General features: G+C 38.4%; 4 protein-coding genes and 1 long non-coding RNA gene across 14 annotated transcripts in view; 2 read left to right on the top strand and 3 right to left on the bottom strand.

The window, feature by feature from the left end:
- Nucleotides 1-1,435, top strand: part of LOC116426718 (uncharacterized) — a 28,345-nt gene extending 26,910 nt beyond the window's left edge. For 8 of the 10 annotated variants that reach the window (XM_076370686.1, XM_031976057.2, XM_031976056.2 and 5 more), the window contains exon 8: nucleotides 16-1,435. In XM_076370686.1, coding sequence (XP_076226801.1) covers nucleotides 16-281 — 266 coding nt within the window. In that variant the 3' untranslated portion in view covers nucleotides 282-1,435. The remainder of the gene's footprint in view (nucleotides 1-15) is intronic. The other 2 variants (XM_076370651.1, XM_076370681.1) reach the window with 2 other exon arrangements.
- A 130-nt stretch (nucleotides 1,436-1,565) lies between these two features.
- LOC116426720 (protein HGH1 homolog) lies at nucleotides 1,566-3,135 on the bottom strand. Its single transcript, XM_031976060.2, has 5 exons — nucleotides 2,946-3,135; nucleotides 2,609-2,843; nucleotides 2,305-2,538; nucleotides 1,944-2,228; nucleotides 1,566-1,876 (listed from the first exon to the last, which is right to left on the bottom strand). Exons 1-5 carry the CDS (start codon nucleotides 3,028-3,030, stop codon nucleotides 1,603-1,605), a joined length of 1,113 nt encoding a protein of 370 aa, XP_031831920.2. The 5' UTR covers nucleotides 3,031-3,135; the 3' UTR covers nucleotides 1,566-1,602.
- Nucleotides 3,136-3,824: 689 nt separating this feature from the next.
- LOC116426715 (fatty acid synthase) lies at nucleotides 3,825-22,701 on the top strand. The gene is made up of 27 exons (XM_076370724.1): nucleotides 3,825-4,082; nucleotides 4,199-4,469; nucleotides 4,636-4,989; nucleotides 5,273-5,517; nucleotides 5,628-6,074; nucleotides 6,149-6,281; nucleotides 6,351-6,868; nucleotides 7,010-8,074; nucleotides 12,752-12,908; nucleotides 12,981-13,231; nucleotides 13,746-13,977; nucleotides 14,106-14,524; nucleotides 14,617-14,910; nucleotides 14,987-15,194; nucleotides 15,275-15,435; nucleotides 15,500-15,849; nucleotides 15,975-16,445; nucleotides 16,521-16,825; nucleotides 16,889-17,287; nucleotides 17,377-18,410; nucleotides 18,485-18,723; nucleotides 18,799-19,495; nucleotides 19,666-20,497; nucleotides 20,667-21,139; nucleotides 21,214-21,465; nucleotides 21,524-21,778; nucleotides 21,895-22,701. Exons 2-27 carry the CDS (start codon nucleotides 4,274-4,276, stop codon nucleotides 22,084-22,086), a joined length of 10,179 nt encoding a protein of 3,392 aa, XP_076226839.1. The 5' UTR covers nucleotides 3,825-4,082; nucleotides 4,199-4,273; the 3' UTR covers nucleotides 22,087-22,701.
- Nucleotides 9,754-17,102, bottom strand: LOC143174906 (uncharacterized). Its single transcript, XR_012999390.1, has 3 exons — nucleotides 12,996-17,102; nucleotides 12,346-12,696; nucleotides 9,754-12,241 (listed from the first exon to the last, which is right to left on the bottom strand). It is a non-coding gene; the product is annotated as an uncharacterized LOC143174906 (long non-coding RNA).
- On the bottom strand, nucleotides 22,174-24,816 carry LOC116426714 (uncharacterized). The gene is made up of 4 exons (XM_031976035.2): nucleotides 23,986-24,816; nucleotides 23,657-23,898; nucleotides 23,299-23,580; nucleotides 22,174-23,172 (listed from the first exon to the last, which is right to left on the bottom strand). Exons 1-4 carry the CDS (start codon nucleotides 24,079-24,081, stop codon nucleotides 22,926-22,928), a joined length of 867 nt encoding a protein of 288 aa, XP_031831895.1. The 5' UTR covers nucleotides 24,082-24,816; the 3' UTR covers nucleotides 22,174-22,925.
- Between the last annotated feature and the right edge of the window lie 1,375 nt (nucleotides 24,817-26,191).

Raw genomic sequence — 26,191 nt, 5'->3', positions numbered from 1 at the left:
AACCTCTCGTTTCAGAAGCAGTCGTCGTCAAGCTACGGCAGTTCGAACAACCTGGCGCTGGACTACGACTTGTTCAACCCAGGCAGGAAGTCTCAGCAGTCCTCCGACAGCGAGAAGGTGCTAGTAGTCAGTGCCAGAGACACTCAGGGACGTTTGGTTTACGTCGGTGGCGCGGACAGGGACAAGAAGTGTCTCTCCCACTGTTCCAGCAGATCCGGGGCCCACCACGAAGCACTCTCGATAAAGAAAAGCGCGGAAATCGCGGCTGTTTTCGGCGCTGACTCGAATCGGATCAGCAGACGAGCCAGCAACGCCTCCAGCATCAGAAGTTCCATTAGTTTGGAGGCTGGTCTGGGCTACTTGCCCTGATCAACGTGTCCCGTTCCACCCCTCCGGCCAGGCAGACTGTTTTCACGTCGGAAAATTCACTTTGTATCGAAGCATTCGCATTTGAGAGCTTAGGGGAGGATTGAAAGATATATATGATTTTAGATGGTCCATTTGACAGGATGAGCAACGAGAATTCTCTGGAGAAGCGAGAATCTTGTGAAATAATTGATGCTACGGGTGCCAAAGAGTTTCAGAAAGGATACCAATCATTTTCAAAGATGCAAACATCGAGTGTAGAGTCACATAAGCATCGCCTTTGAACAAACTTACTGTGGGACTTCTTATTCGGAATCTATGGACGGTTCGTCTGATTAAATAGAAACTATGACTTGTTAGATATCCAAGTAAAAATCTGTACTGCAGATTGTTAAATATGGATCCAGTGATAATAGTATCATTCCAATGTTATATTCCATTGTGTGCGTTTTTATATTCAATAGTATTTGTTAATTGATGCAGCTAGGAATACGATGACACTTATTTATGCAAGCATGAGCCGGTTGACAGAGGAAAAGTGAAATCTATGTTTAGACGATAATCGAATGTTAGCTGTAACTAATGAATAGGAAAAGAAAGGACCAATGTACCGGGTATACGGGTATTATTTAAATAACGGTACTCTTGTCTACATGCTTCGCAGAAATGTGTCAGAAATGTACCAGTCTTCTTCGTAACGGTATCATACACTCATTTCTGCGGGACTTGATCTCAGCAAAAGTGACTCTGAATCGAGCGTGCTAAATTTAGCGGTTTACTTGACGCAAAATGGCAAACGAAACAGCGAATTCGTGAAGTTTATACAGGCATGTACCTGTTCTGTCATTTTCTGTTCTTCAATTTAAATGGAACCTCAAAATTAGCGAGTCTTAGGAACATATCAACTTGTTTATTAATTTCTGAAAAAAAGAAAACGAACTTACAATAATACTTAATCAAATTTAATGTAGTCCTGACTTATTGATTGCACTTGAATGTGATTTTTCATTAATGTGTATCTGTATGGTTTTTTTATTGCTACACTGGACCTGAGAAATCTATTGTAATTTGATGATAGTCTGTTAGTGAAGGGAACAGTGCAATGTCGTGAATCACTTGAAGTCTCGCTTCATCGCCAGTCATTGTTCTTATTTTGTTATGTACAGTGTATGCAGTATTCGTGAGATAAAACAGAAACATTGTTGTTCATAAAGTTTATTATACAGGCATTCTTTATCATGAATTATCACTATTAATAAAGTCTTTGTCCATTTGATGGAACTTCTCTGTGTACTCCGGAGGAACTTCTACATCCTTCAAGTTGTCCAGACCTATTTCCTCTTCCGTCCTGATTAAAATGTCTACAACATTTTCACAGGCCAAAAGAGCATTCTTGTTTTTTTCCCATTTGTGATACTCTCTAAGTATCGCGTACGTGTTCTTTTCCCTCAACACTTGTCTTCCTTGTTTAGTGGCACATAGTTGAGCTAAGGCCTCTAGCAACATGATTCTAAAAAAATATTAAGATCAGAAATCTGTTTTAAAAAAAACAGTAACCCTTAAACTATATTTCTCACCTAATATCTATGTCAGGTTCTCGTGTCTTTGTTTCTGGAAGATATTGTAAATTAATTGGTAACTTGTCATTGTCTTCGTCATCAAATTCTTCTGGTCCAGCTAGTGGTAATAAAAGATAAGATAAAATGTCTATTTCAGGGCTTAGCAGCCATTCATGATTTTCTACATCGAAACAACAATTTCTCAGTGTCCCTACTATACCACCCCGTCTTATTATACTGTCTGCATATTCTGTGAATGGTAGTAATCTTTGGATGACACTACGGTCTCTGTCCATTAAATACCTATCACATAATTTGATAAGAAAGGTTAATATATAGCATAAATTATAATTTCAAATATCAAATATATTTTATTTACCTTCTGACTCTTGAAGACTGACTAATATTACTAAATACGGGCCCTAAATAATGTAATTTAGCACCAGCATTGTTATATTGCATTGCAGTAAATGCAGCAACAATACTGTCCCATGTATATCCACTTTCTTCGATAAGTGTTATAACTCTATCTACTAAATGCAATGGTCTGGTCATATTGGAAAGTATCATACAACATGGATCACTTAGGATACTCTCCTTGTCCATTATAAATCTAAAAAAGTTTATAGCAAATTCAAAGCAGAAGAAATAAACCTCCAGGACATATGGAACATAATGTCTACCTAATACAAACATGTATTAAATTGTAATTATATTTAACACCAGGATTCTGTTTGGTCATTTCTGAAATTACTAAGAATGCATTGGTTCCTGCTTCATCTGCAGTTATATTTATTAGAGCCAACGCTGCATCTTTAGAAATTGATGTAGATGAATCCTGTGTTAAAGCAATCAAGTCAGTTAATGACTCGGGAAACTTAAGTAGAAGTTCCCGTCCTTCTGCAGATCCAGTTACACCTAAAATAAACACGACAATATTAATACATATTAAACAGTTGTGAAATGAAATAAAGACCACAGTTTAAGGTTGGGAAACATTATAAAAATATAAGTACATACCGAGCACATGTTGCAACGCAATTGCTTTTAGGTCTAATCGTGTTTCTGGTCGCAAAAACTGGCATATTTCTTGAAGAGATTCCATTGCAATAAATAATTATTTACAATTAAAGTATATAGAGGAATACACTGTATGTATGTGTATGTATTTATGTATACACGTGTTCCACAGGTACATAAATAAGAAATAGTAGCGCCATCCGTGGGAAAACGCTGAAACTGGTAGCCAAACGTTACCGACAGGTGAGTGCAGCTACCAGTTTGGACATTTCGCCACCAGAGGCGCCACCAGTTTTCTGAGTGCACTCACCTGTCGATAACGATTGGCTACCAGTTTGAGCATTTTACCACTAGAGGCGCCACCAGTTTTCTGAGTACTTTTACCTGTCGATAACGTTTGGCTACTAGTTTGAGAGTTTTGCCACAGATGGCGGCTCTAGTTTAAAATACATATTTTAAAAAGCAGATGATTCTCGCCGCTGACTGCCTGGAGCTTAATGCATAAAGCGGTAAGAATTATTTGCGTTTGTCCTTAATAAGGATTTCATTTCTACAAACCAGTAATGAATTATTATTCAATTTATATAGATTTTAATGTGCATTTTTTAAAGTTTGCAGAGGTTTTTTTTAAAGAAAATCTTTAGTTTGAATTGTTTAAATATAATGATCATACGAAATTAATTCACAGACATCAAACTTTGTATACATTATTTGTCAAATGAAAACATTTATTTTCCAATACGTTAATGGAAATTTATATGAGTGTGCGACCTTTTCTTTTAGCTGTTGATTTTGGAAATTGTTGAAATTAAATGGACAACTGTTTTTATTACGAAAGTATCGCCATCTACCGAAAGCATACTCGTCCATCGGCGTCAAACAGATTTTTGAATTAGAAACATGGAGTTTGACCTGCAACCGTTACGAATGGTGCAGGCTTTAAACCAAACGCAAGCTCGTTAGTTATTATAGTCTTACAATGAATAAACACGTGCAAATGTTAATGTACGACCCACGAGATTTATACGAATAGTAAAGTCGTGAACGTTCGTATCATTTAATAAGTATAAATTAGAAACGGCGGGAATCTTGCAAAGTTCGGTGATCGTGTATCTACATGGCAAGAAAAAATTCAATGTATTTGTTGCATTACGCCGAATTCCTTTGTGATTTGTGATTACAACTCATCCAGTTATTCTAGTCAGTTCTACAAGTACATTAAACACTGTAAAATAGGTTCTTTTTGGTTTCAGATGTTTGAAACAAACATCTTCTAGCAAGATTTGATTCACTCCTATGTAGAAAGAGACACATGAAAAACGTGAAGAATGGATCTTGAGAACAAAGAAAAAGAATTTCAAGAACATTATAACAAAATTTGTGGGAGAAGTAGACTGTCCTGTAGATATGAGGATCCAGGGGAAAAAATGGAAAGAATGGAGACTTCCACGAAAGAGAAAGAAAAATTGGACAAAGATTTGAGGACTGCTAGATGTGATCTTGCTGTGATTAGAAGAAGCCTGGGTAAAGCATAAGATAATAATACAAAATGGATCTTGATGAATCAGATGATTCTTAAAATTTATATTTGTAGTTGGTTTCACATATATTATTCATTACAATGATCTATAGAGTATCGTACTTTTAATAGTACGTATCTTCTATCAATTGTAATGTTTTATTCTTGTAGGTAGCGAAAGAGAAACTCACGAGTCAGAAACAGATGAGGCTACCAAAAATGCACAAAAAGAATTTTCTTCTATCTTTGAATTTAAATTTCATAAACGTCATTCAGCCCAATTTGAGAAGCTCTCCAAAGAAAAGAGTGAATTGGAAGCACAGTTGGATAATAAAAAGAAGGAACTTCAAGAAAAACAAAAGAAGATATTTAATTTGCAAGATAAAGTTAGCCAGTTGGCTCAGTTAGAAATGAAACTTGAAGAGAAAACAAAAAGATTAGAAACTTTTAATAAAGAGAGAGATATATTGGAAAGGGAATTAGTTGCAACAAGGTCAGAAGTGACTGGAATAAAAAGAACACTAGGTAAAAACAGTTTTGCATTTTAGTTACTTATTTTTTAATTCACATTATACTACACTGATCAATAGAGAAATCATGAAACTTTTGTAACTAGCCCATGATTTCTAATTACATTTATCATCTATTGTATAATTAAAATTATTAGTGTTTTGTGTTATATTGATAGAACATCATAATAGTCTTATAACACACATGTTATTATATGCTTAAACACTGTAGTAAGTGTAGTTTGTGAAACTGTTTTATATTATAAGGAAATACAAAAAAATAATAATTGTGATGGCAGAATTAGAACGTCAGGAAAGAAGAGATTTAGAAACTAGGGCTCTCAGTTTAATAAAAGATGCAAAACGTAAGTGGGAGAATGCGGAAAAAGACAAAGTTGCACAGCTCAATAAACACATAGAAGCTCAGACTATAAGAATTACTGAATTGTGTACAAGCAACAATGAAATGAGTTCAAGACTACAAAGGACAGAGTGTGAACTTCAGACTGCAAATGCAGAATTGCATAAACTTAGGGTATTTCAGGTTAGTAAAACACCAAATCTAGTTACATTTTTCAAAAGTATACATAGAGTTTTGATTTATTTTTCAAATACAATGGATCAATGATTTACTACTATTATTCCTATTATTAGATGCAATATAAAGAATCTCTAGCTAAAACTAGAGAACTTAGCAGACAAAGTGTTCAAGGCGTTGAAACCAAACTTGAAGAAATAGCTACACGAGCACACAATCAGCTGGCTGAATTAAGAGCAAAATTAGATGTGGAAACAGCAAAGAATATAGATTTGGATGCTAAATTAAGAAATGAACAAGATTCTAATCATTGTCGCCAATCAAGGTTAAATGTTGCTTTAGAGTTGGCGCAAAATGAACTTAAAGAGTGTCAGGAACAATTGCGTAGTATACAAGCTACAATTCCAGCCAGGGACACTGAAATAGAAGCTTTGAAAAAACAATTGCAAGAAAGATCAAAGCAATTGGACAATGCTATGACGACAGAACAAATGGTGACCACATTACAACAACAATTGGAGAGGTCAAAACTTGAGAATGAACAATTGAGACAGCAATTAGAAGTATGCAATTAACATTAACTTCAATCATAAGTGATAAGTGAAAATATTTACATTGATCTAAATACTATTTACAGGTGATGAAGTCTGATCTAAGTGAAACCATGATGAATTTAGAACAAAGTGAAGCTCTTGCAATGAATTTAGAACAAGCTGCACAGGACAAAGCAGCATTGCAGAAAAGGTTGCAGGATTCTTTGGAGAAAGAAGGTACATTATCAAATTTAATTAACCTTTTTCTGTAAATAAATATTAACAATCACTTTTAATCATCCTCAGAGGAACACCTACGAAAAGTTGGTAATTTAGAAGAATTACTGAGACGTTTAGAGCATAGTGTTACCAAACTGGAAGCAGAAAATGCTACCTTGAAAATGGAAACAGAACAAACCAGCGCCGTTGTTACTCCTAAAGTGGCTGTGCTAAAAATCGATACTCATAAAGAAGAACAAGTACAAAAATTAGAACAGGAAATCCAAACGATGAGGGACATTATCAATGTAGAACGGCAGACGTCAAAGCAAGCGCAGATCAATTTATGGAAGAAGGAGAAAGAATTGTCGGAAGCTAATTTGGATAAAAGAATTGCTTTGAGGGAGAGTAAAAGGGCGGAAGACAAAGTAAAAATATTGCAAGAAGAGAAACAAAAGATATCAGAAAGGTTGGATCATAAAATAAAAGAAGAAGAGGAAAGATCGAGAAAACTCCTTAAGGAATTAGATAGCGCGAAGGCATCGTTAAATGACATAACAAAAGAATCGTCTAGAAATAAAATGCAGGCCGATTCCGCTCAAAGAGTAAATATTTTTCAGGATTCTGTATTTGCAAATTTTATTAAGTTAATATCGCGTGTGGTTTAATTTTTTTAATTCTATTCGATTCAGTCTACGTTGTTTTCTTCATTGTTACATTTTTTATATTCTTCTGTTTCGGTATAGGCCTTGACTCAGGCTAACCATCAAATAGAAGAACTTCAATCGTCAAGTGCTTCGTTGCGCAGAGAATTAGACGCAGCACGCAAGCAATCGCGAGCAAGTCAAGACAGAGTGGACAGTTTGAGCACGGAAAATAAACGACTAACCCAGAAGATTGCCAAGCACGCCGAAGAGAAGAACGAATTGGAATCCAGAATAGAAAAGTTGGAGCAAGAGATCAAAGGCTACGAACTGAACATAGAACTTCTCAAGGAAACTTGTACAGTATTGGAGGAACAGCTAATAGATTACGAAAGGTTGACAAGTGACCATGAAACACGGGAGAATATACTCATTCAAGACAAGATGAAGTTGCAGAAAGATTTAGAAATAACGGAGGCGAAACTTCGCGAAATGCGTACTACTCAGAACGAGGAAAGATCGTTAAGATTGGCGGCGGAACGTAACTTGGAAAGACTCGAGTCAGAAGCCAGCGACATAGACAGCGAAAGGAACGGTTTACTGGCTCAGAGAGATCAGTATAAGAAGCTTGTACAGGAACTCAGTAGTCAAGTGGAGGAATTAACGACGAAATCCGGGGATTTGGAGTGCGACCTCTCAGAACTGAAACGTACTTTAGAAATAGCCAAAGCTGAGTCAAGAGTAGTGAAGGAAGAAAGTAGCCAGCATTTAACGCGATTCCATGAACTGAAAGAAGCGAACTTCGCGCTTATGAATGATTTGCAGAACAGCGTGGATCAAGGTCAGGAATTACGAATGAGGATCTCAGAATTGGAGAGTATCTTAGAGGAGATGAGACAGTTTTATCAGGAGAGAGAAGTCAAAGCGGAAAGCACCAGACAACAGCAAACGAAGTTGATAGATTACCTTCAGTTCAAGTTGGAGGAATGTAGTAAAAAGAAGAAAACCGTGTGCGATAAAATTCTCGGCACTAAACAGAAGGAGAACATTCCTCCGAGCGGAACCGGGATGCCAGTTGGTTACCGTGAATTAGAAAACCAGTTGGCAAAAGAGCGAGCAAAGGTTAAAGCGTTGACTGATCAGTTATTGGCACTGAAAGCTATGCACGCTTCTGTTTCTGCTCCGACGTCTCCTACTGCTCCAGAAATGAGAGGCGCAAATTACGCAACGGAACAGTCGACTAATTCGTTGGCCAAACGTTTGTCACCGCAAAGAATGGGGCATAATATCCCTCACAGGTTCGATGTCGGTTTACCTATGCGTGCAGGAAAGTGCTCTGCATGTCTAGATTCTATTCAATTCGGCAAACGAGCGGCCATTTGCAGCGAGTGTCAAATAATGACACACTTGAAATGTGCTGTTACCGTTCCTGCTACTTGTGGCTTGCCTGGAGGCTTCGTCAAACAGTTTGGCAAAAATTGGAGGAACAGCGACGAGAGCTTGTCTTCTGCGTCTGGAAGCGTTCAGACTTTGACCATTGACCAACCAGATAAACCGGACGCAGTATGATATTCCGTTGTATTTTAATCGTTTAGATTGTAATGTATAAAATGTAACATTCTCTGTCATTTTTAAGGATGTATGCGACGCTCAGGCAACAAATAACAATCGTGTCACCATGGAAGGTTGGGTGAAGATTCCAGACCGCTCGAAAAGCTGTTGGGAAAGGAAGTATCTTAGATTGGAAGGAACTTGCTTATGTACTTATGAACACCAGCCATCCCCTGGTATGGCACCCGTGAGTCGTCTGGAACTGACTGAAAAGGATGGGTTCACTGTATCCGAAAATGTACAGCAACCAGATGTAATGGGAACAGCGAAGTCGGATCTGTCGTTTATATTCAGGATAGAATCAAACTCCTCAACCACCTGTTGGCCCACGTCACGGTTAGACGTAATGACTTTGAGCCAAACCGACAAAAAGAATTGGCTGAAAGCATTGAAGTCTGTTACTAGTACAAATTATTCGAGTAATGGTTATAAAAACGAGAGATATCAGATAATACTAAGACTAGAAAAGAATCAAGTAAGCAGTGCATCTAAACTGTAGATGACAACAATGTATTCTTAATTTGTTAACAATTAACATTTTCTCTTTTAGCTGGACTTAAATTGTGCTGTTAATTTAACCGAGGAAAATGTACTTTTATTGGGTGCTGAGGAAGGCCTGTTTTCTTATTCCGGCGCTAAATCACGCACGCTTACTGCAATTAGAGGGGTGAAACGGGTGCATCAATTAACCTTGCATCCCCATTTAGGCATAGCTTTAATGATAGCTGGTGAAAATAGGCAATTAGTATCTTGTAGTCTAAGGCAATTGAAGAGCAACGCGGTGGCTGCTGAGTGTTCTAGGCCGGCAATCAATACCAAACCAGTTCTGACTGGCACGGACAGCTGCCATTTGTATCAGCTGCAGGGGGATATGCTTTGTGCAGCAACTGCATCCCATGTAATGTAAGTTATGATTACTTGAATTACAATTGAAATATAATAATTTGTTTCTTTTCTATTAACCCTCTTATGCAATAAAATATAGATTACTAAAATGGTATACTGAAGAAGATACTGGAGAATTTGTTGGAGTTCGCGAGCTCGAAACTCATGAACCATGCAGTTGTGCCATATTTACTCAAAACATCCTTATTGTGGGATGTAACAAATTCTTCCAAATAGATCTTAAGAATTATTGTGTGGATGGTACGTAATGCAATTACCTGGTTTTATTGAAAACTCATTTATTTATTTATTTATTTATTTATTTATTTATTTATTTGTATATATGATGTCAGAATTCCCTGAAGAAGATGACAGCTCGGTAAAAGCTGCGTTGTCCGGAGTAGCCAAGCTAGGTATTTTCCCAGTCTGCGTTCTGAACGTTTCACTTGTACCTGGAAAAGTAGAATTATTACTCTGCTATAGTGAATTTGGAATGTTCGTGAATGAAAATGGTCAAAGAACACGAAGCGTCGATCCCACGTGGAACCACTTGCCTTTCGCTTTTGGTAAACTAAATTAAGAATTACTTTTTCTTATGACAATTGTGTTTACACGTGTAGCTAATGTTTTGCATTTTTATACAGCTTTCCGTAAACCCTACTTATTTATTATTCATTTCTCGTCTGTGGAAATCATGAAACTTAGCCACGATTCGTACACCACGCAGACAAAAAATCCAGAGCGAACATTAATCGAATTATCCAGCCCTCGTTATTTGGGGGTGGCTGGATCGAAAGGAATTTATTTAGCGACGGTGAACTCCTTTTTGGAATTGTTGAAGTTAGATGGGCCCTCGAATTTGCCTGAAGTGAATGGCAGCCTTACGAGTTTGGACACCTTGTATGTATCTTCATACTTTTCACTTATAAAGATTTTATTCTGATTGAAATCTTATTCTACGTGAAATATTTTCTGTTATAGAGATCAAGACGACGAAAGCAGTTCAGAGTTCAGTTTCACGTCGAGCTTGATGGAAGCTTTGGATGGACAGGGGAAGAAAGTACATTTCGCCGGTGTTTCCAAATATTAAAATATTCTTTACCTTATCTATGATTTTCATACGTTTCTAGGAGTTGTGAAAACAATTGAGAGAAAGACTGCAGACGTTTAATAACGGTTGAGAACAGTGAGTCACAAAGAACATTCAGCAGACAAAATTTATACATTTAATTTAATTTATACATATTTGTTAATGCTGTTCCTAACGCATAATCGACGAGCGAATATTCAAATGTTCTTCACGGCAGAACATCTTTTTACATATTTACTTTACGTTTAATTATGTTCCATTTTAGTTCCCTTCCGTCAGCTACAAAAACCGCGGACTCAGATCTCAAAGATTTGTTACGACAAAGAATTTGTACGATACTACGTAGTATTAACTGACCAAATTTAATATGTTTATACATGCTGTAAAAGTAATTTCTTTTCTTTACTTTCCGCGAGCTTTTAGTTTTTTCCATACCAGGTAATTTTTGTTTCTAAGAAGTAGATTAAAAATTCGGTACTTAGCACCGGTGACTATACCTAGGCTTAAGGATTACATTAATAATTATATTAATAATATTATTAAAGAGATACGATTATTACGACAATAATATATTCTTGACTATGTCAATAAACTTTGTGTAAAATAAAAATAAAAATTTTTGTAATTAATAGCGTCAGCGTTTAACTTCGTAGTAAAAGATAAATGTTACATTTAGAACTTTGACTAAGTCAATGCAATTAGGAGAGCTAATGGACCGCTTATGTATGCAGAGTAATGCGACTTCCGGCAACCCTTGACATTCGTATAGCCGAAACATATTCATTGAAGCGGTTCACGTGTTTCGAAAATACTCATTGTTAAGCAATGACTGATGCTTAATCCATACCGGAAGTCAACGTTTCGGGCCTCGCTGCTAGCTCGTCGCTTCACCTCATGTGAAAAGTATTACATTGTTACTTATCTGAAAGCTTAGTTTACCGTATAAAAAACAACTTATAAACAAACGATAATCGAATGTTTCAATTATAATAGAAAATAGGAAAATATATTTTTTAAAATACTTTTCCACATGAAGAAGATGTTGCTTCGTCACGTAAGAAGCTATGGTAAAAATTTTAACGTCGTGTGGGAGGTGACATGTGACCGTTAGGGGTTAATTATTCTATTGTCAAGTACAGATACTTAAGCTTTCAAGAACGGAAGTTTCTATAAGCGAATGGAATGAACAATTTCATTGAAGAGTCAGTTCGATTGTTGACTTTAACAAAAATTGTATTCAATGCAATGAAGTATAAATGCATCAATGAAATGTGACTGTACATGCTAGAAAAAGTACAAATTATATAAGAGAAATGAGCTCTACACTTTCAGCTAAAACTGGATTTTTATTACTGCGAATCAATTATTTGTACTCGGATTCCAATGTGTTTACGCGATGAATTATAGCAGAAGAATCAAATATAATGAATTATCAATCAGACGAGAAAGTAGAGTTCTTATCAAATTGCATACAATTGTTGAAAAGCGATCGCAAAACTCGACTACATTACAAAGTATCACGATACAAAAGTGAATGATGCGTAACACTGGGTTTGAATAATAATTTTACGACGGATCGTAAGTAATTTACATAACATCCATTGAAGTCTGCATGCCTAATTACCGCAAGAAATTTGCAATTTCTTGCTTTCACTGTGGCACGTTGAAATAATACATAATCTTAGGTTTCCAGTGAACGAGTCAATGGATCCACCGAGGTCGCATGTTCAACAGTAAAACCAGTATCCCTGGAAGAGTGAACAATGACAAAAGGAAACACAGAAGAATGGAAAAGCAAGACAAAGTACAAGCATCAAAATTCGTCTGTTTGGCCCGCAACTGAAATTCTTACCACTTACTATCAGCCCCCTTCAGCTCCGCGTAGGGGAAATGCTGATGTGCTCTATCTGCCGATTCATCATGGTCATTATGCAAATCGCCGTCCGGAATATTCAGAAAAGAGCCGGCTAGTCCTGCATAGGTGGGGAGGACAATTGTTATAAGAAGTCCTTCTCAGTTTCGTTCGTTCTTCAGTCGTATATGTCGCCCCAGGGTTGATCGGGTACCAATTGACTACCATTCCCATCCTTGATCATTCGCGATCGGTATCCGACAAATCGGCTCAAAAGTTGATTCCTCTCTGAATCGCAGTCCAGTACATCTGGCATTTTGTGGGGAGTATTGACCATTGACCGTAGAACGTCTAAAATCACAAGGAAAGAATGGTCATGAAGGAAGACGAAAACTCTCGAAACAAGAAAATGGTGCCTTATGTTGCACCGGAACCTGGCGAAGAGGTGGTGATCTCCGGCATCGCCGGTCGATTCCCGGAATCCGACAACATGGCCGAGTTGAAGGAGAACCTGCTGAACAAAGTGGACCTGATCACGGATAACTATGAGCGATGGAGACTAGGTGATGCTCGGAGCGTGCGAGAACTGATTGAGGTCGTGAAGGGTGTCGACTAATCTAAGTATGTTTGCGCAGATCACGCTGATATACCTCGGGAAGGCGGCAAGGTGTCCGGCTTGTCCAAATTCGATGCCATCTTCTTCGGCGTCCACTACAAGCAGGCGCACACGTTGGACCCCATGTGCAGGATGCTGCTGGAGCATGCGTTCGAAGCGATCCTGGACGCCGGGATTAATCCCAAGAAATTGCGGGGATCGAATACAGGGGTTATTATCGGGTCCTGCATCAGCGAGTCGGAAAAGACTTGGTTCTATGAGAAATTGCAGGTGAATAGATACTCTTTTCCTATAGCTAGTCTCCGGAAGCTTGGAAGAGTACCTAGTCTTACTATTTATTAACCCTCTGCGGACGAATGTCGACATTTCGGTCAGAAATTTTCATATTTGGAATACTAAGTTGCAAAATGATTTAATTACTTGAACAGCGAGTGATCAGTGTTCCCTTTTTACTATTGTTTAAGCATTCAATGTATAATTTAGCTTCACGTGTTACAAGCTTTGTACTTCAAAGAGTTTTCGTCCGCAAAGGGTTAATCACTTCATTAAATAAGGAAAGAAGAAGTGTATTAGATGTCTTGAGCAACTTGTTAACACATTGAATCATTCGATTGAATTATATTATTATTGCACGTCCATCAATGTCATCGCATTAGGTAGCACTATTTATAATGTACAAATGTTTCCAAATAATCGTTTAATGGAGTGAACCAGTAATTCGATTTAGTTGGGGTCACCGGTGACCCCATGGCATTCAACGTGTTAAACTGTTTACATGATTTAGACGAACGGCTTCGGGATCACCGGTTGCAGCAGAGCCATGCTGGCGAACAGGATCTCCTACTACTTTGGGTTTCACGGCCCATCCTACGCGATGGACACAGCATGCAGCTCGAGTTTAGTCGCGCTGGACCAGGGCTACAGATTGATTCGAACGGGCGTCTGCGATCAGGTGCTCGTGGGTGGTTCAAATCTATGTCTCCATCCTTACGTGTCTCTTCAGTTCGCTCGTCTCGGTACCGTATAGCAAAGTTCCTAGAAAAGTACAGTAATAGATAAACAGATTGAAATTGTTTAATCTAATGAAGCTTTAATATACCAACGAGAGTTTATTATAAGAAATAATGCTAGATTTGAAATACAGGTGTCTTGTCCACGGACTGCCGCTGTAAATCCTTCGACGAGAGAGCGAACGGCTACGTAAGAAGCGAGGCGATCAGCGTGGTTCTGCTGCAAAAAGCGAAAGACGCGAAACGAGTTTACGCGAAGATAATCTACACGAAATCGAACTGCGACGGATACAAGGAGCAAGGGATCACGTTCCCCGCCAGCGCTATACAGAAAATGCTACTAGAAGACTTCTACCAGGAATGCAAACTGCCTCCAACTTGCTTGTCCTATTTAGAAGCTCACGGTACCGGGACCAGTGTAGGCGATCCTGAGGAGCTAAATGCCATCGAACAAGTTTTCTGCAGAAACAGGACCTCTCCTCTTAAGATTGGTTCCATCAAGTCCAATCTAGGTCACGCCGAACCTGCCAGCGGTCTTTGCTCTGTAGCTAAGGTGTGCTTCGCTTCCTCAGATTTTCACCTTACTGAAATTTATTCAATAACATTTGCTTAGAATTTGTGTAACATCGAAGAATCTTTCTGTAGATTATAATTGCAATGGAGACTGGACTAATTCCACCGAATCTACACTTTAAAAACCCTCCGAAGGGTATAAAATCCTTCGAGGAAGGACTGCTAGAGGTGGTCACAGATCCAATACCATGGGATGGTGGTTACGTGGGCATAAATTCGTTCGGTTTCGGTGGTGGAAATGCTCACATTCTATTGAAATCTTTCACGAAGGAGAAGGTGAACAACGGCGCACCTACCGATGAGTTGCCTAGACTTGTCACTGTGTCTGGCCGTACCGAAGAAGCTTTAGAAACTTTCTTGGATTATGTTAGTTAAACGAGTAAACACGTTGGGAAGGTTTGATAGATGATCATTGTTAAAAAATGTTTGTTTCTTTCTGTAGGTGGAAAGTATACCAGTCGATGTGGAGTATATTCGACTGCTACACGACATTTATGCTGAAAATATAGCTGGACACTTGTCCAGGGGATACACCATTGTTGGGTCAAAAGTATCGAAGGAACCACTTAGGGAAATTAAGGAATATTCGGGAATAAAAAGACCTATTTGGTTTGTTTTCTCTGGAATGGGATCTCAGTGGCCTGGCATGGGTAAAAATTGTCACCATATTAGCTGGCAAATATCCTAATTCGTCTTACAATTTAGACATTAATGGCTTCATGCGCAACAGGTGAGTCACTGATGAAGTTCCCCATCTTTGCCAAGGCTATACAAAAGTGCGATGCAGCTCTGAAACCTTTTGGCGTGGACATCATCGATATCATTACAAACAAGGACAAAAAGACCTTCGACAACATTTTAAACTCATTTGTGGGAATTGCTGCGATTCAGGTAGAAATCATTGGGCTTCAAAATACTGATTACATGCACAAATAAAAAGCATTAATAATCCTAGATTGGTCTGGTGGATCTATTAACGTCTGTGGGTATTGTACCCGACAACATAATCGGTCATTCTGTGGGAGAATTGGGCTGTGCTTATGCGGATGGATGTTTCACTGCAGAGCAAATGGTTCTCTCAGCCTATTCCAGAGGTTTGGCATCTTTGGAGACGAAGATGATCCATGGATCCATGGCGGCGGTTGGTCTTGGATACGAGGACATAAAGGACCTTTGTCCACCGGACATAGAGGTTGCTTGCCACAACGGTCCAGACAGTTCCACCATCAGCGGCCCAGCAGAGTCCATGAAAAAATTTGTAGCTGAATTGCAGGTTCTTTTCATTTTCACCTTAGTCTTGAACTTGTATCGTGATACGCATAGATCCTAGAGACCGTGTCTGAAATATTTATTGCACAATGATGAGAATGAGTTAACGAGAGAATCATCTTTCAGGCCAGCAAGGTCTTTGCGAAGGAAGTACCGTGCAGCAACATCGCCTATCACAGCCGTTACATCGCTGAAGCTGGACCAAAGCTGTTGGCATATCTGAAAAAAGTGATCCCTGACCCGAAACCCCGAAGTCCAAAATGGTTGAGCACGTCAGTGGCCCGGAGTCAATGGTGTTCCCCAGAAGCACAATTTTCTTCTGCAGAATACCACACTAACAATCTCTTAAATTCTGTACTGTTTGCGGAGACTGCTACAATGATCCCCAGCGATGCGATAACCATCGAGATCGCTCCGCACGGTCTCCTCCAGGCTATTTTGAACAGATCATTGGATCCGGAAGTCACAAACATTCCGTTGACGCGACGTGGTCACGAAGACAATGCCGTGTACTTACTGCAAGCTCTTGGGAAGCTCTACAACGTGGGATTGCAACCGCAACTGGCAAACATTTATCCGCCTGTTCAGTTCCCTGTTAGTCGTGGCACTCCCATGGTCTCTCCTCATATAAAGTTAATACTAGCACGATACATTCATGAAGAAATGTTAAAAGTGCGTGTCAGTTATTAGAGATGACGATGTTTTAGGTGGGAACATTCTGAGGATTGGTTCGCGCCAGTCTACAGCCAGCGTCAAAAGATCACCTCATCGGAAAGATTCGTCGAGATTGATTTGAAAGACGAATCCTACGAGTACATGGTTCATCACGTGATTGACGGAAGAAACCTGATTCCAGCTACTGGCTACCTGATTATGGTTTGGGAGACTATCAGTATGTTACAGGGGAAGTTGTTCGACGAAGTATCCGTCGTTTTCGAAGATATCAGATTCGAGCGGGCGACTACCATTCCCAAGGAGGGCTCTATCGAATTAACAGTCATGATTCAGAGAGGTAAATTGTTGGAGAGTACACCTGAAAAATTCAAGGTTTCGAAACTGACCACTTTGCTTCCAGGTTCTGGGAAGTTCGAGATATCCGAGAAGTCCACAACTGTGGTAACAGGAGCAATTCGCGTTACAAATAATCCTACACAAGAGATGATCTCCCCCGAATTTCTAACGGAAATAGATGACGAAGAAGCTTTGACGACCAATGACATTTACACGGAGTTGAAGCTCCGCGGTTATGATTATACAGGGGTGTTCCGTGGATTGAAAAGCGCGTCCCTTCAAGGAACGAGGGGGCACATTCTGTGGAGGAAGAACTGGGCCGCCTATCTGGACAACTTGATGCAGATCAAATTACTAGGCATTGAGACCAGAGCTCTGTTTGTACCTACAGCTATCAGGAAGCTGGTTGTGGACGTTAAGGCTCACACTGAGAAGGTTCGAAATTTTACAGATGACACAATCGGTACGTTGTTTTAATACGTTTGTATTCTTAAAAGTGTGGGAAAGCGTCTTTCCAAAGGAGCAAAGTTTCAACGAAAACAAACATTGCAGATCTACCGGTTTACGTGTATAACGAACATGACGCGATAATCTCTGAAGGTGTGGAAATCCGAGGGTTAAAAGCGAATGCTATACAACGACGGAAAACAATGGCGTACCCAATTCTGGAAGAGTACAAATTCGTAGCTAACCGGGACAAAGCGGAGACCAGCCTAGAGGAAATGATTATACTGTCTTCCCAAATAGCTCTTGACAGTAATATAGTAATGAGTCCGAAGATCGTCGAGTTGATCGATCTTGAGGACAACTTGTCTGTTGAAGACGTCCTCACGCCTACCATCCTCAAAGTATTCGGAGACCTGCCGATGATTCGACCAAAAATAGTGCTCGCCGCTAATACAGAGCAGTACGAGAAATTATCAGAACTTGAAAATGTTACTATAATAGAACCGAACAAATTGCCGGAGGATGGCTCTGTCTACATGGCAGTCGCTTACAACATCTTGACAAGGAAGAGGCAACATTATCTGGACCAACTTATGCAGTCACTTCCCGAGTATGGGTTTATTTTGACTAAAGAGACTACAGTAAATAGTGATACTTACAAGTATATTCAAGAATATGAACTAAGCGTTATACTAGAGAAATGCTGCCAGGATGAAATACTATTGTTCTTGAAGAAACGAGAAAGATCTCCTCCAAACACTGAGGTTGTCTTTGTTAACAATAATGAGTTTAGCTGGCTAAACAAGGTGAAAGAAGTGTTGCAGACTGAAGGTGGGAAGAAGAGCCATGAGAAGGATGTGAGATTAGTCCTGGTCGCAGATGAGGACCTGGACAACGGTGCTCTAGGTATGGTGAAGTGTTTAAGGAGAGAACCTTGCGGGGAAATCGTAAAGGCGGTGATAATACAGGACGAGCATGCCCCCAAATTCTCATTGGATGATCCGTTCTACTATAATCAGCTTGATATTGACATTGGTATCAATGTCTTGCGGCCAGGAAAGGTTTGGGGTACTTACAGACATTTACCTTTACCGCCAGTGAAACCGATCCCCTTAGCTCATGGCTACGTAAACTACAAGGTATGTGGAAATGCTTGTTTAATAATTTGATCACAAATGCACAGCGATTTCTATTTGTTTATTCCATATAATAGGTGAGAGGAGATTTGAGTTCCTTCCAATGGATGGCAGGTAGCATTAAACCCGACTTGCAAAACAAAAATCTCATTAAAGTAGTCTACGCTTCCTTAAACTTTAGAGACGTTATGTTAGCCACTGGTAAATTGATGCCAGAAACCATTATAACTCAAAGACAGTTAAACAATTGCTTGATCGGATTCGAGTTCAGTGGAATAGACACCAGTGGGCGTAGAGTAATGGGATTCACTCAAAAGTAAGATTATTTTCAAAAATGTCTTAAAATTCCTTGATTTAATTATTCAGCTAACATTACTGATTATCTCTTCAGATCTATATCAAACTTCACCATACCACAGGAGCAAAATGTATGGATCGTACCAGACGAATGGTCGCTTGAAGATGCAGCAACGGTTCCCAGTGCCTACTTTACTGCGATGTACGCTTTCTATCTCTTTGCGCAATTACAGAAGGGCGAGAGAGTACTGATTCACGCTGGCAGCGGTGCAGTTGGCCAAGCTGCTATTAACATAGCTCTTTCCGAGGAATGCGAAGTCTTCACTACTGTAGGAACAGCAGAGAAGAGGCGATTTATCAGGGAAACGTTTCCCTCTATCCCTGACGACCACATTGGTAATTCTCGAGACACGAGTTTCGAGCAAATGGTAATGAAACAAACCAACGGGAGAGGAGTAGACGTTGTTTTAAATTCACTGGCAGAGGACAAGCTGCAGGCTTCCGTCCGATGTTTAGGATTCCGTGGTCGTTTCTTGGAAATCGGTAAATTTGACTTAGCGGCGAACAATCAACTGGGAATGGAGATTTTCTTAAAGGAAATCAGCTTCCATGGAGTCCTATTAGACAGGGTAATTGCTGGAGTTCGTTCAGATATTTGTAAACAATTGCACGAGTTTATTCAGGAGCAACTATTGAATAAGACTATAAAACCTTTAAAACGAAAGTGTTTCGAGAAACACGAAATAGAGGCTGCTTTCAGACATTTGGCTGCTGCAAAGCATATAGGAAAGGTGAGCACTCATTATACTTAAGTTATATCAAAATTGTTAACGTGACAGTTAAATTGCGAATAATGAAATAATTTTCTGCATTTAACACATAGATAGTATTCCCAATTCCTCGAATATTCGACTTACTTTTACATGGGATATCGCTTGTTCATTCATTCAATTACTTGCAGGTTTTGATCAAGGTAAGCGACGAGAATGAACCCTTCAACACGCCTGTGCTGAGCTACCCTATCTTTAACGCCGAACCGAATAAGAGCTACGTGATTGTTGGCGGTCTGGGTGGTCTAGGACTAGAATTGGCTGATTGGTTGGTGATTCGAGGCGCCAGAAACCTGGTGATTATTTCTCGCAATGGAATAAAGACTGGTTATCAACGATTAAGGACCGAAATCTGGAAGTCGTATGGTGCGAAAATTTTGATCATTTCCGGTGTGGACGCATCGAAGTACGAAGACTGCGAGTTTATCTTGAAATCCGCGGAAAAGCAAGCGCCAGTCGATGGAGTCTTTAACTTGGCTGCGTTGTTGAACGACTGCTTGATAGTGAATCAAACGGAGAATTCATTCGAGGAGAGCATGAAACCCAAGGCTGGCATTACCAAACAACTGGACATGTTAACAAGGAAGATTTGCCCACAACTTCGCCATTTCATTGTGTTCTCTTCTATCTCGTGCGGAAGAGGGACTCCTGGCCAAACCAATTACGGTATGAGTAATTCGGTAATGGAAAGGATCTGCGAAAGAAGAGTACAAGAAGGTCTGCCAGGCATGGCGATAGAATGGGGAGCAGTAGGAGAGGTTGGCCTGGCCGCTAAGATGCTAGAGGAAAAGAAACAGCTCGTGGTCAGCGGAACTTTGCAACAGAGAATATCCTCGTGTTTGGAAGAGTTGGATACGTTCCTCTGCCAAAGTCGGCCGATTGTGGCCAGCATGGTAGTAGCAGAGAAACGTCCAAGTGCTAACGAGGCTAGCACGGTTATTGAAGCAGTGATGGCCATTATGAGTACGTAAATTTGGTACCCTATCACAAATAATGTAAAGGATTTTTCATGTGGAATTTTCAATGAAAAATAAATTAGATTATAATTGTTTATGTATTAAAAAGATAATTCATCGTCTACTACATTTGTGAAGAAAACTTTGTGTCTAATTGAACCGTTTCTCTGATACAGATATAAAGGATCTCAAATGTATTAGCCAGAACTCGTCCTTGGCAGATCTCGGAATGGACTCCATGATGGCTGTGGAAATAAAGCAAACCCTAGAACGAGACTTCGGGGTGTTCCTCACTGCCCAAGACATTCGAGTCTTGAACATAGCTAAGCTGATAGAAATGTCTGCGAAAGATACTAAAAAACAAGTGAAACAAGTAGTGAAGACAGTTTCGAAAGCAGAGCAATTAGTTGGCGTTCAGCTATTAATGCAAACGATGACTGTATCGATACTGAATACTAATTATTGCATAAAACTTCCAGTAACACATACCGAAAAGAAACATGAAGTCTTCGTTATACCGGGTATCGAAGGAAACGAGGCGATCTTTGATGTATTAGTGCCATATCTTAAAGTTCCAACTAGTTGTTTACAGCTGGGAATTTACGATACAGGGTTGACCATAGAAGAAATGGCAGACCGTCTTTTACCTGTATGTATTGTCAACTTAATTAGGAACTGACTGCCAATTTTTAAGATCTATCGCAATTGTCTGTTTCTGTGCAGTATGTTCTAGATAAAATCAAGGAACAAAGAGTGTTTAAAATAGTAGGATACTCGTATGGATCAATGATAGCCATCGAGATTGTTAGGAGATTAGAAATGCATGGCTTTGTTGGTGAACTTCTACTTCTGGATGGATCACCCGATTACATGAAGGCCATAAAAGCACAAATTCAGTCCTCTTCAGAGGATGTCTTTCAGAACAATATTATAGTCGATATGATGAAAATTGCCAATACGACTCGTGCAACAGAGGTAAATAGCAAGTTTATCATTATACCATAGGAAATTTGATGATCAATTCTGTTTGCAGTTTACGGCAGAATTGGCCAAATGCACAACCTGGGAAGAAAAGTTAGATAGGATGTCCAATTATGTATCACCTGAAGTGAACAAAACGTATTCCACTGAGGCACAAAAAGCAATTGCCACGTTTATATACAAGCGTTTGCAAGTATTAGACAAGTATAACCCTGAGCCTCTGACACCGCTGAGAACGCTTATCACATTACTGAAGCCGACAATAACTTCCATACCCATGCCTGATGAAACCTACGGATTGCATAAGGTAACGCAAGAGATATTTCTTTCCTTTGATCGAACTGATGCATCACGATTATTTAAGATACGGACTTTATGCATTCTGTAAAATTGAAAGTAATACACAATAACACTTTTTTTTAGTTGACTTATGGGAAGGTAACAGTACACGAATTGGAGGGCAACCACTATACTATGCTCAGTAACAAAAAAGTCGCATTTGCGATTAATGGCGACCCTGTACAAGATCCAAAAGTCTTTAAAGAAGATCTAACTCATATGACTACCGACTTAGAAGTAACGGTGACTAACGTCTGTGGGAAAGGTAGATCGTAAAAGTTTAAGAGCATTCCCGCATTTCTCAATGAAGTTGATAATTTTTCTGTACTTTGCATTAGTCATGAATGAATAAAAAACACAATGTTAATGAAACGTGTTATATCTTTATGTAAAATCATCGTATATCGTTCACACATTCGCAACAAACAATGGCAAACACACACGATTCACACAGCTAATTGTATTGTACTTCGTAAATCGGACTTAACATTACGTTTTGTGTACATATTATATACCAAATAAAACTACTATGGTACAAATTACTCATTTACTATTCCTATGCATTTTAATTTTCACTATATATCCAAAGGTTAAAAATGTAAGTTGCGACATACTCAAAAACATACCAAACAGAAAAATAATTCTACATTACACTCGAACGTTATTAATAGTATTTATAGAAATTCTAAACGCATTAACATTCATGATGAATTTTTTTATACATTCTTACATATACTTTTCCCCTTCATTCCATCGGCACACACATCCAACTTATGTGCAGTCTACAAAGGAACCTGTTTGTCTTACTTATTCCTCTTTCTATTTTTTATGTTTATGTCATGTCTGTTACAATGATTGCAGATCTTATAACATATAGTAAACATACCTGAACCTAAAATTAATAAAAAATGCTTACCGAATAATTGACTGAACAATAAAAAGATTTTGTAAAAAAAGGCTTTGTACCTGAATTTAATTTGTAAAATTATACAAACATTTGGCTCTGAATAAGAAGTATGAAGTATAATATATCTTTTTTATGTTCGTCATTAGTTTATTCCTCATTTCTCTAACAGTATACAAAAGACGTAAAGAATATTCTAACATGATTACCTTCATAATTCCATTGGCTCAAATGCTTGTATATTACTTGACTGCAATGTCTGATTTAAGTTAGGAATAGCTTCATTATTATTATTGTTGTTGTTGTTATTGTTGTTGCTGCTGTTGTTGTTATTGTTATTACTGTTGTTATTACTATCAGATGAACTAGAAACTGGATTCTGTGTAACCCTTGATGGTAGAATTCGTAGATGTTTGTTTGGTGGTTGCCAAAGTACTAAAGCCATGGAGGGCCTCACCCTAAAATGAAAAAAATTTCTTAAGCTTTAGCACCTTCAATAAAAACAATAGTTAAAGTGAACTCCTAACAATAATGGTACAACACAATGTATATTTTATATTTATGAAAATAAACCTTTAACATACAATTTAGATAATAATGACGATGGAATAATAGGTTCTGGCTGCATTCTCTTGAGTTCTTCTGAAAGAATCAATTTGGGATGCCCAGACTTTGCTTGATCTGGATCTACTATACTTGCTGCTCCAATTTCTAGATCCATATTCAATTCTTTATGAGAAACCAGATCTGCATCAGCTGTTGATGTAGATGGGACAGGAGACTGTTGCTGATAAGTTGAACTAATGTGCAAATCTCTGAAATGTGCTGCCATTTTTTCTTCTGTTATGAACTGCTTTGTCTGTCTCCTGTAACATTATAATAATTTATTACAATCTATATTCGAATACCATAAACCATGAAAGTGAAGATCCAATAACTTACGTATCCACTATATCAGAAACTTCAAGTTTTCTCTTCTGATGAAGGACCAACTCTAAATTTGATCCACCAGTAAATCTGACTAGCTTCGATTGTTGCAGGGATGGTACACTCCATGGTATCGACATTGGAGGCACTTGTGGCATTTGCATCCATGGACTAGGTTGTTGAGGCAAGCTCTGCTGATCAATTGTATGTTGGAATATAGAAGGAGGTGTGTAAAGATTTGCTCCTCCCATTGAATTCTTAACCGGAAGAGAAAATATTTAATATTGCATCAAAAATGCAACCACACTTAAAGGTACCGATAAACAAACAGGAAATAAACTTACTGTCATTTGGAGCCACCGAGAAATCGTTGGACCGTTCAACCTTTGTGAATATGCGCCGCGAGAAACAATGCTTCCCGAGGAATCACCCAAACGCATTTAACCGTTGTGCAACTTGCACCAATTTTTGGCACAAGTTTCGCGAAAAAAACACTCGATACAAATCCTTGAACCGTATGCTAAACGCTAACCTCTACCTCCTCCGATTGTCACGACTTGTTCACTGTGCAGGTTATTCCTCAACCACAAATACTCTTATGGATACAAATAATAGGAACTGACAACAACCGGAAGTAATTTATCCCACAATCTACATACGCAACCGCGTTATTTACATTTTTATAAATGTTGTAATACACTTTAAAGTCAAAATCTCCAAGCAGACAAGTAAAAAAACTAGAACTTTTTCAAATGATACAGGTGAATACAAACAACGAATTTACACGGTTTCCCTGGTTAAAAAATGATCCTTTCAATTTCAGTAGACTACAAGTGGGCCGTGTATTACACAAACGCATATTAACGTCAGGAAAACAAGTACACAATGTTACGCGCGCAAATACATCCTTCGAGAAAGATTATATCGAGGCACTTGATTGTTTATACCTCTCGATTCGGCTTTACAAGTTTTGCAAGCCGTAAAACGTCTTTGCGGAAGATTTCGGGGAACAATTAACGGTAAACAATTCTTATCAAGTCCTCTGTACACTCGCAAAACACATTTGACTGTTGTTGAGAAACTAATTGTAAAATGCCATCACATTCACCTGTAGACTATGCGTGAGAACTGCCAGAGCTTTAACAACTATATACAGTTTGAAGATCAAAGATTCTTTGCGCACGCGTCGCAGCGAATCTTCATTTCTCGAAAAACTCTAGAGCATTCTATGTACTCAAAATTGAAAACATGGCAATAAATTCATTTTTGACAGTAAAAACTGATTAAAAGTAATGTCTTCTACTATCGAATCGTACAAAATGTAAATGATAAACTTCAATTCAGTGGAACTTCTGAAAACAATCGAAAAGTATTACGCAATACTATTTACACAATATTTCATATATATTATTGTAATTCTATGTATAGATGATTTAAATTCAAAGCATTTGAAACGGAAATAAACGAACCGTCAAAATCCGAAATTATTTTTCATTATGTGCGCAACAGAAAATATCAGCTACGCCTAGAATATGCAACCCGCAAACGAAGTTGTTGAAGCGCGGCGTGTTGCATCACTTTAGGAGCTAACAATTTGATTATCTCTTAAATTCATAAACATTTTAGAGGCAGAAGTAAAATGTTGTACCAACAATAATACTATTTATTAGCAGATATTCGTCGCCAAATAATTACTATAACATAAATATAAACATACGTTATTTTTATTTAATAATATACAAATATACAATTTAAAAATTAATTTTTTTTATTAGCAGTATATCACAGGTATTCATTCTTTTTCCTAGCTACCTGTATGTCATAATATGACATTGTTCCACCAAACCGTTCTTCTATTCGAATGTCCTCTTTAACTTCTTAGTTCTGCCATATCTCAGGCATGATTCTTCAGGTACATTGTGTTTTACCTGAAGTCCAAAGAATCAATTTTACAAAAAAGAGTGAAGACGTTCCAGTCGGTTCCCTGTAGACTAATCTACACAATTCCTACTAAATTGTCGGTGCAATTACATATGCAAATCAGCTGCTAAGAGATGAAACTTTTCCTGTAAATCGTTGATGACACACATTCGCACGACTGCTAGGAACTCATGCCGCATAGTTCTTCGTCCATTTCATACAATACAAACCAAACTATACAGTACACATAGACTCCGTAAATTAGGTAATACGAAAAACCTGTTTCGAATACAATGGCAGATATCTGATTCGATTGAGAACTATTCGATTGTTTATCGGCAAACGTTGGACCTGACAGAGCAAATTATGGCGATACTATAAAGATAGCCAGTTCTTTAATAAATAATCCAATCTTTCGATCCTCGCTGTGTTGTCACAATTGAAAATGGTTTTTCCAGCGACTCACGGATCATTTATCAGTATATAGACATACAAAGATATTATTCGCAAACAAGAAACGCATCGACTGATACCAGACAGGCTATTTAAAATAGCTAAAGCGATTTAAACTTGCAACCTCGCTAAAAAATATTATATACAAATTCATTCAACTCGAGTCTGTTAGAATTT

This window comes from Nomia melanderi, chromosome 1 (assembly GCF_051020985.1).
Source record: "Nomia melanderi isolate GNS246 chromosome 1, iyNomMela1, whole genome shotgun sequence".
NCBI lineage: Eukaryota > Metazoa > Arthropoda > Insecta > Hymenoptera > Halictidae > Nomia > Nomia melanderi.
The sequence above is the reverse complement of the archived record's forward strand: the minus strand, read 5'-3'. Positions and strand labels throughout refer to the sequence as shown.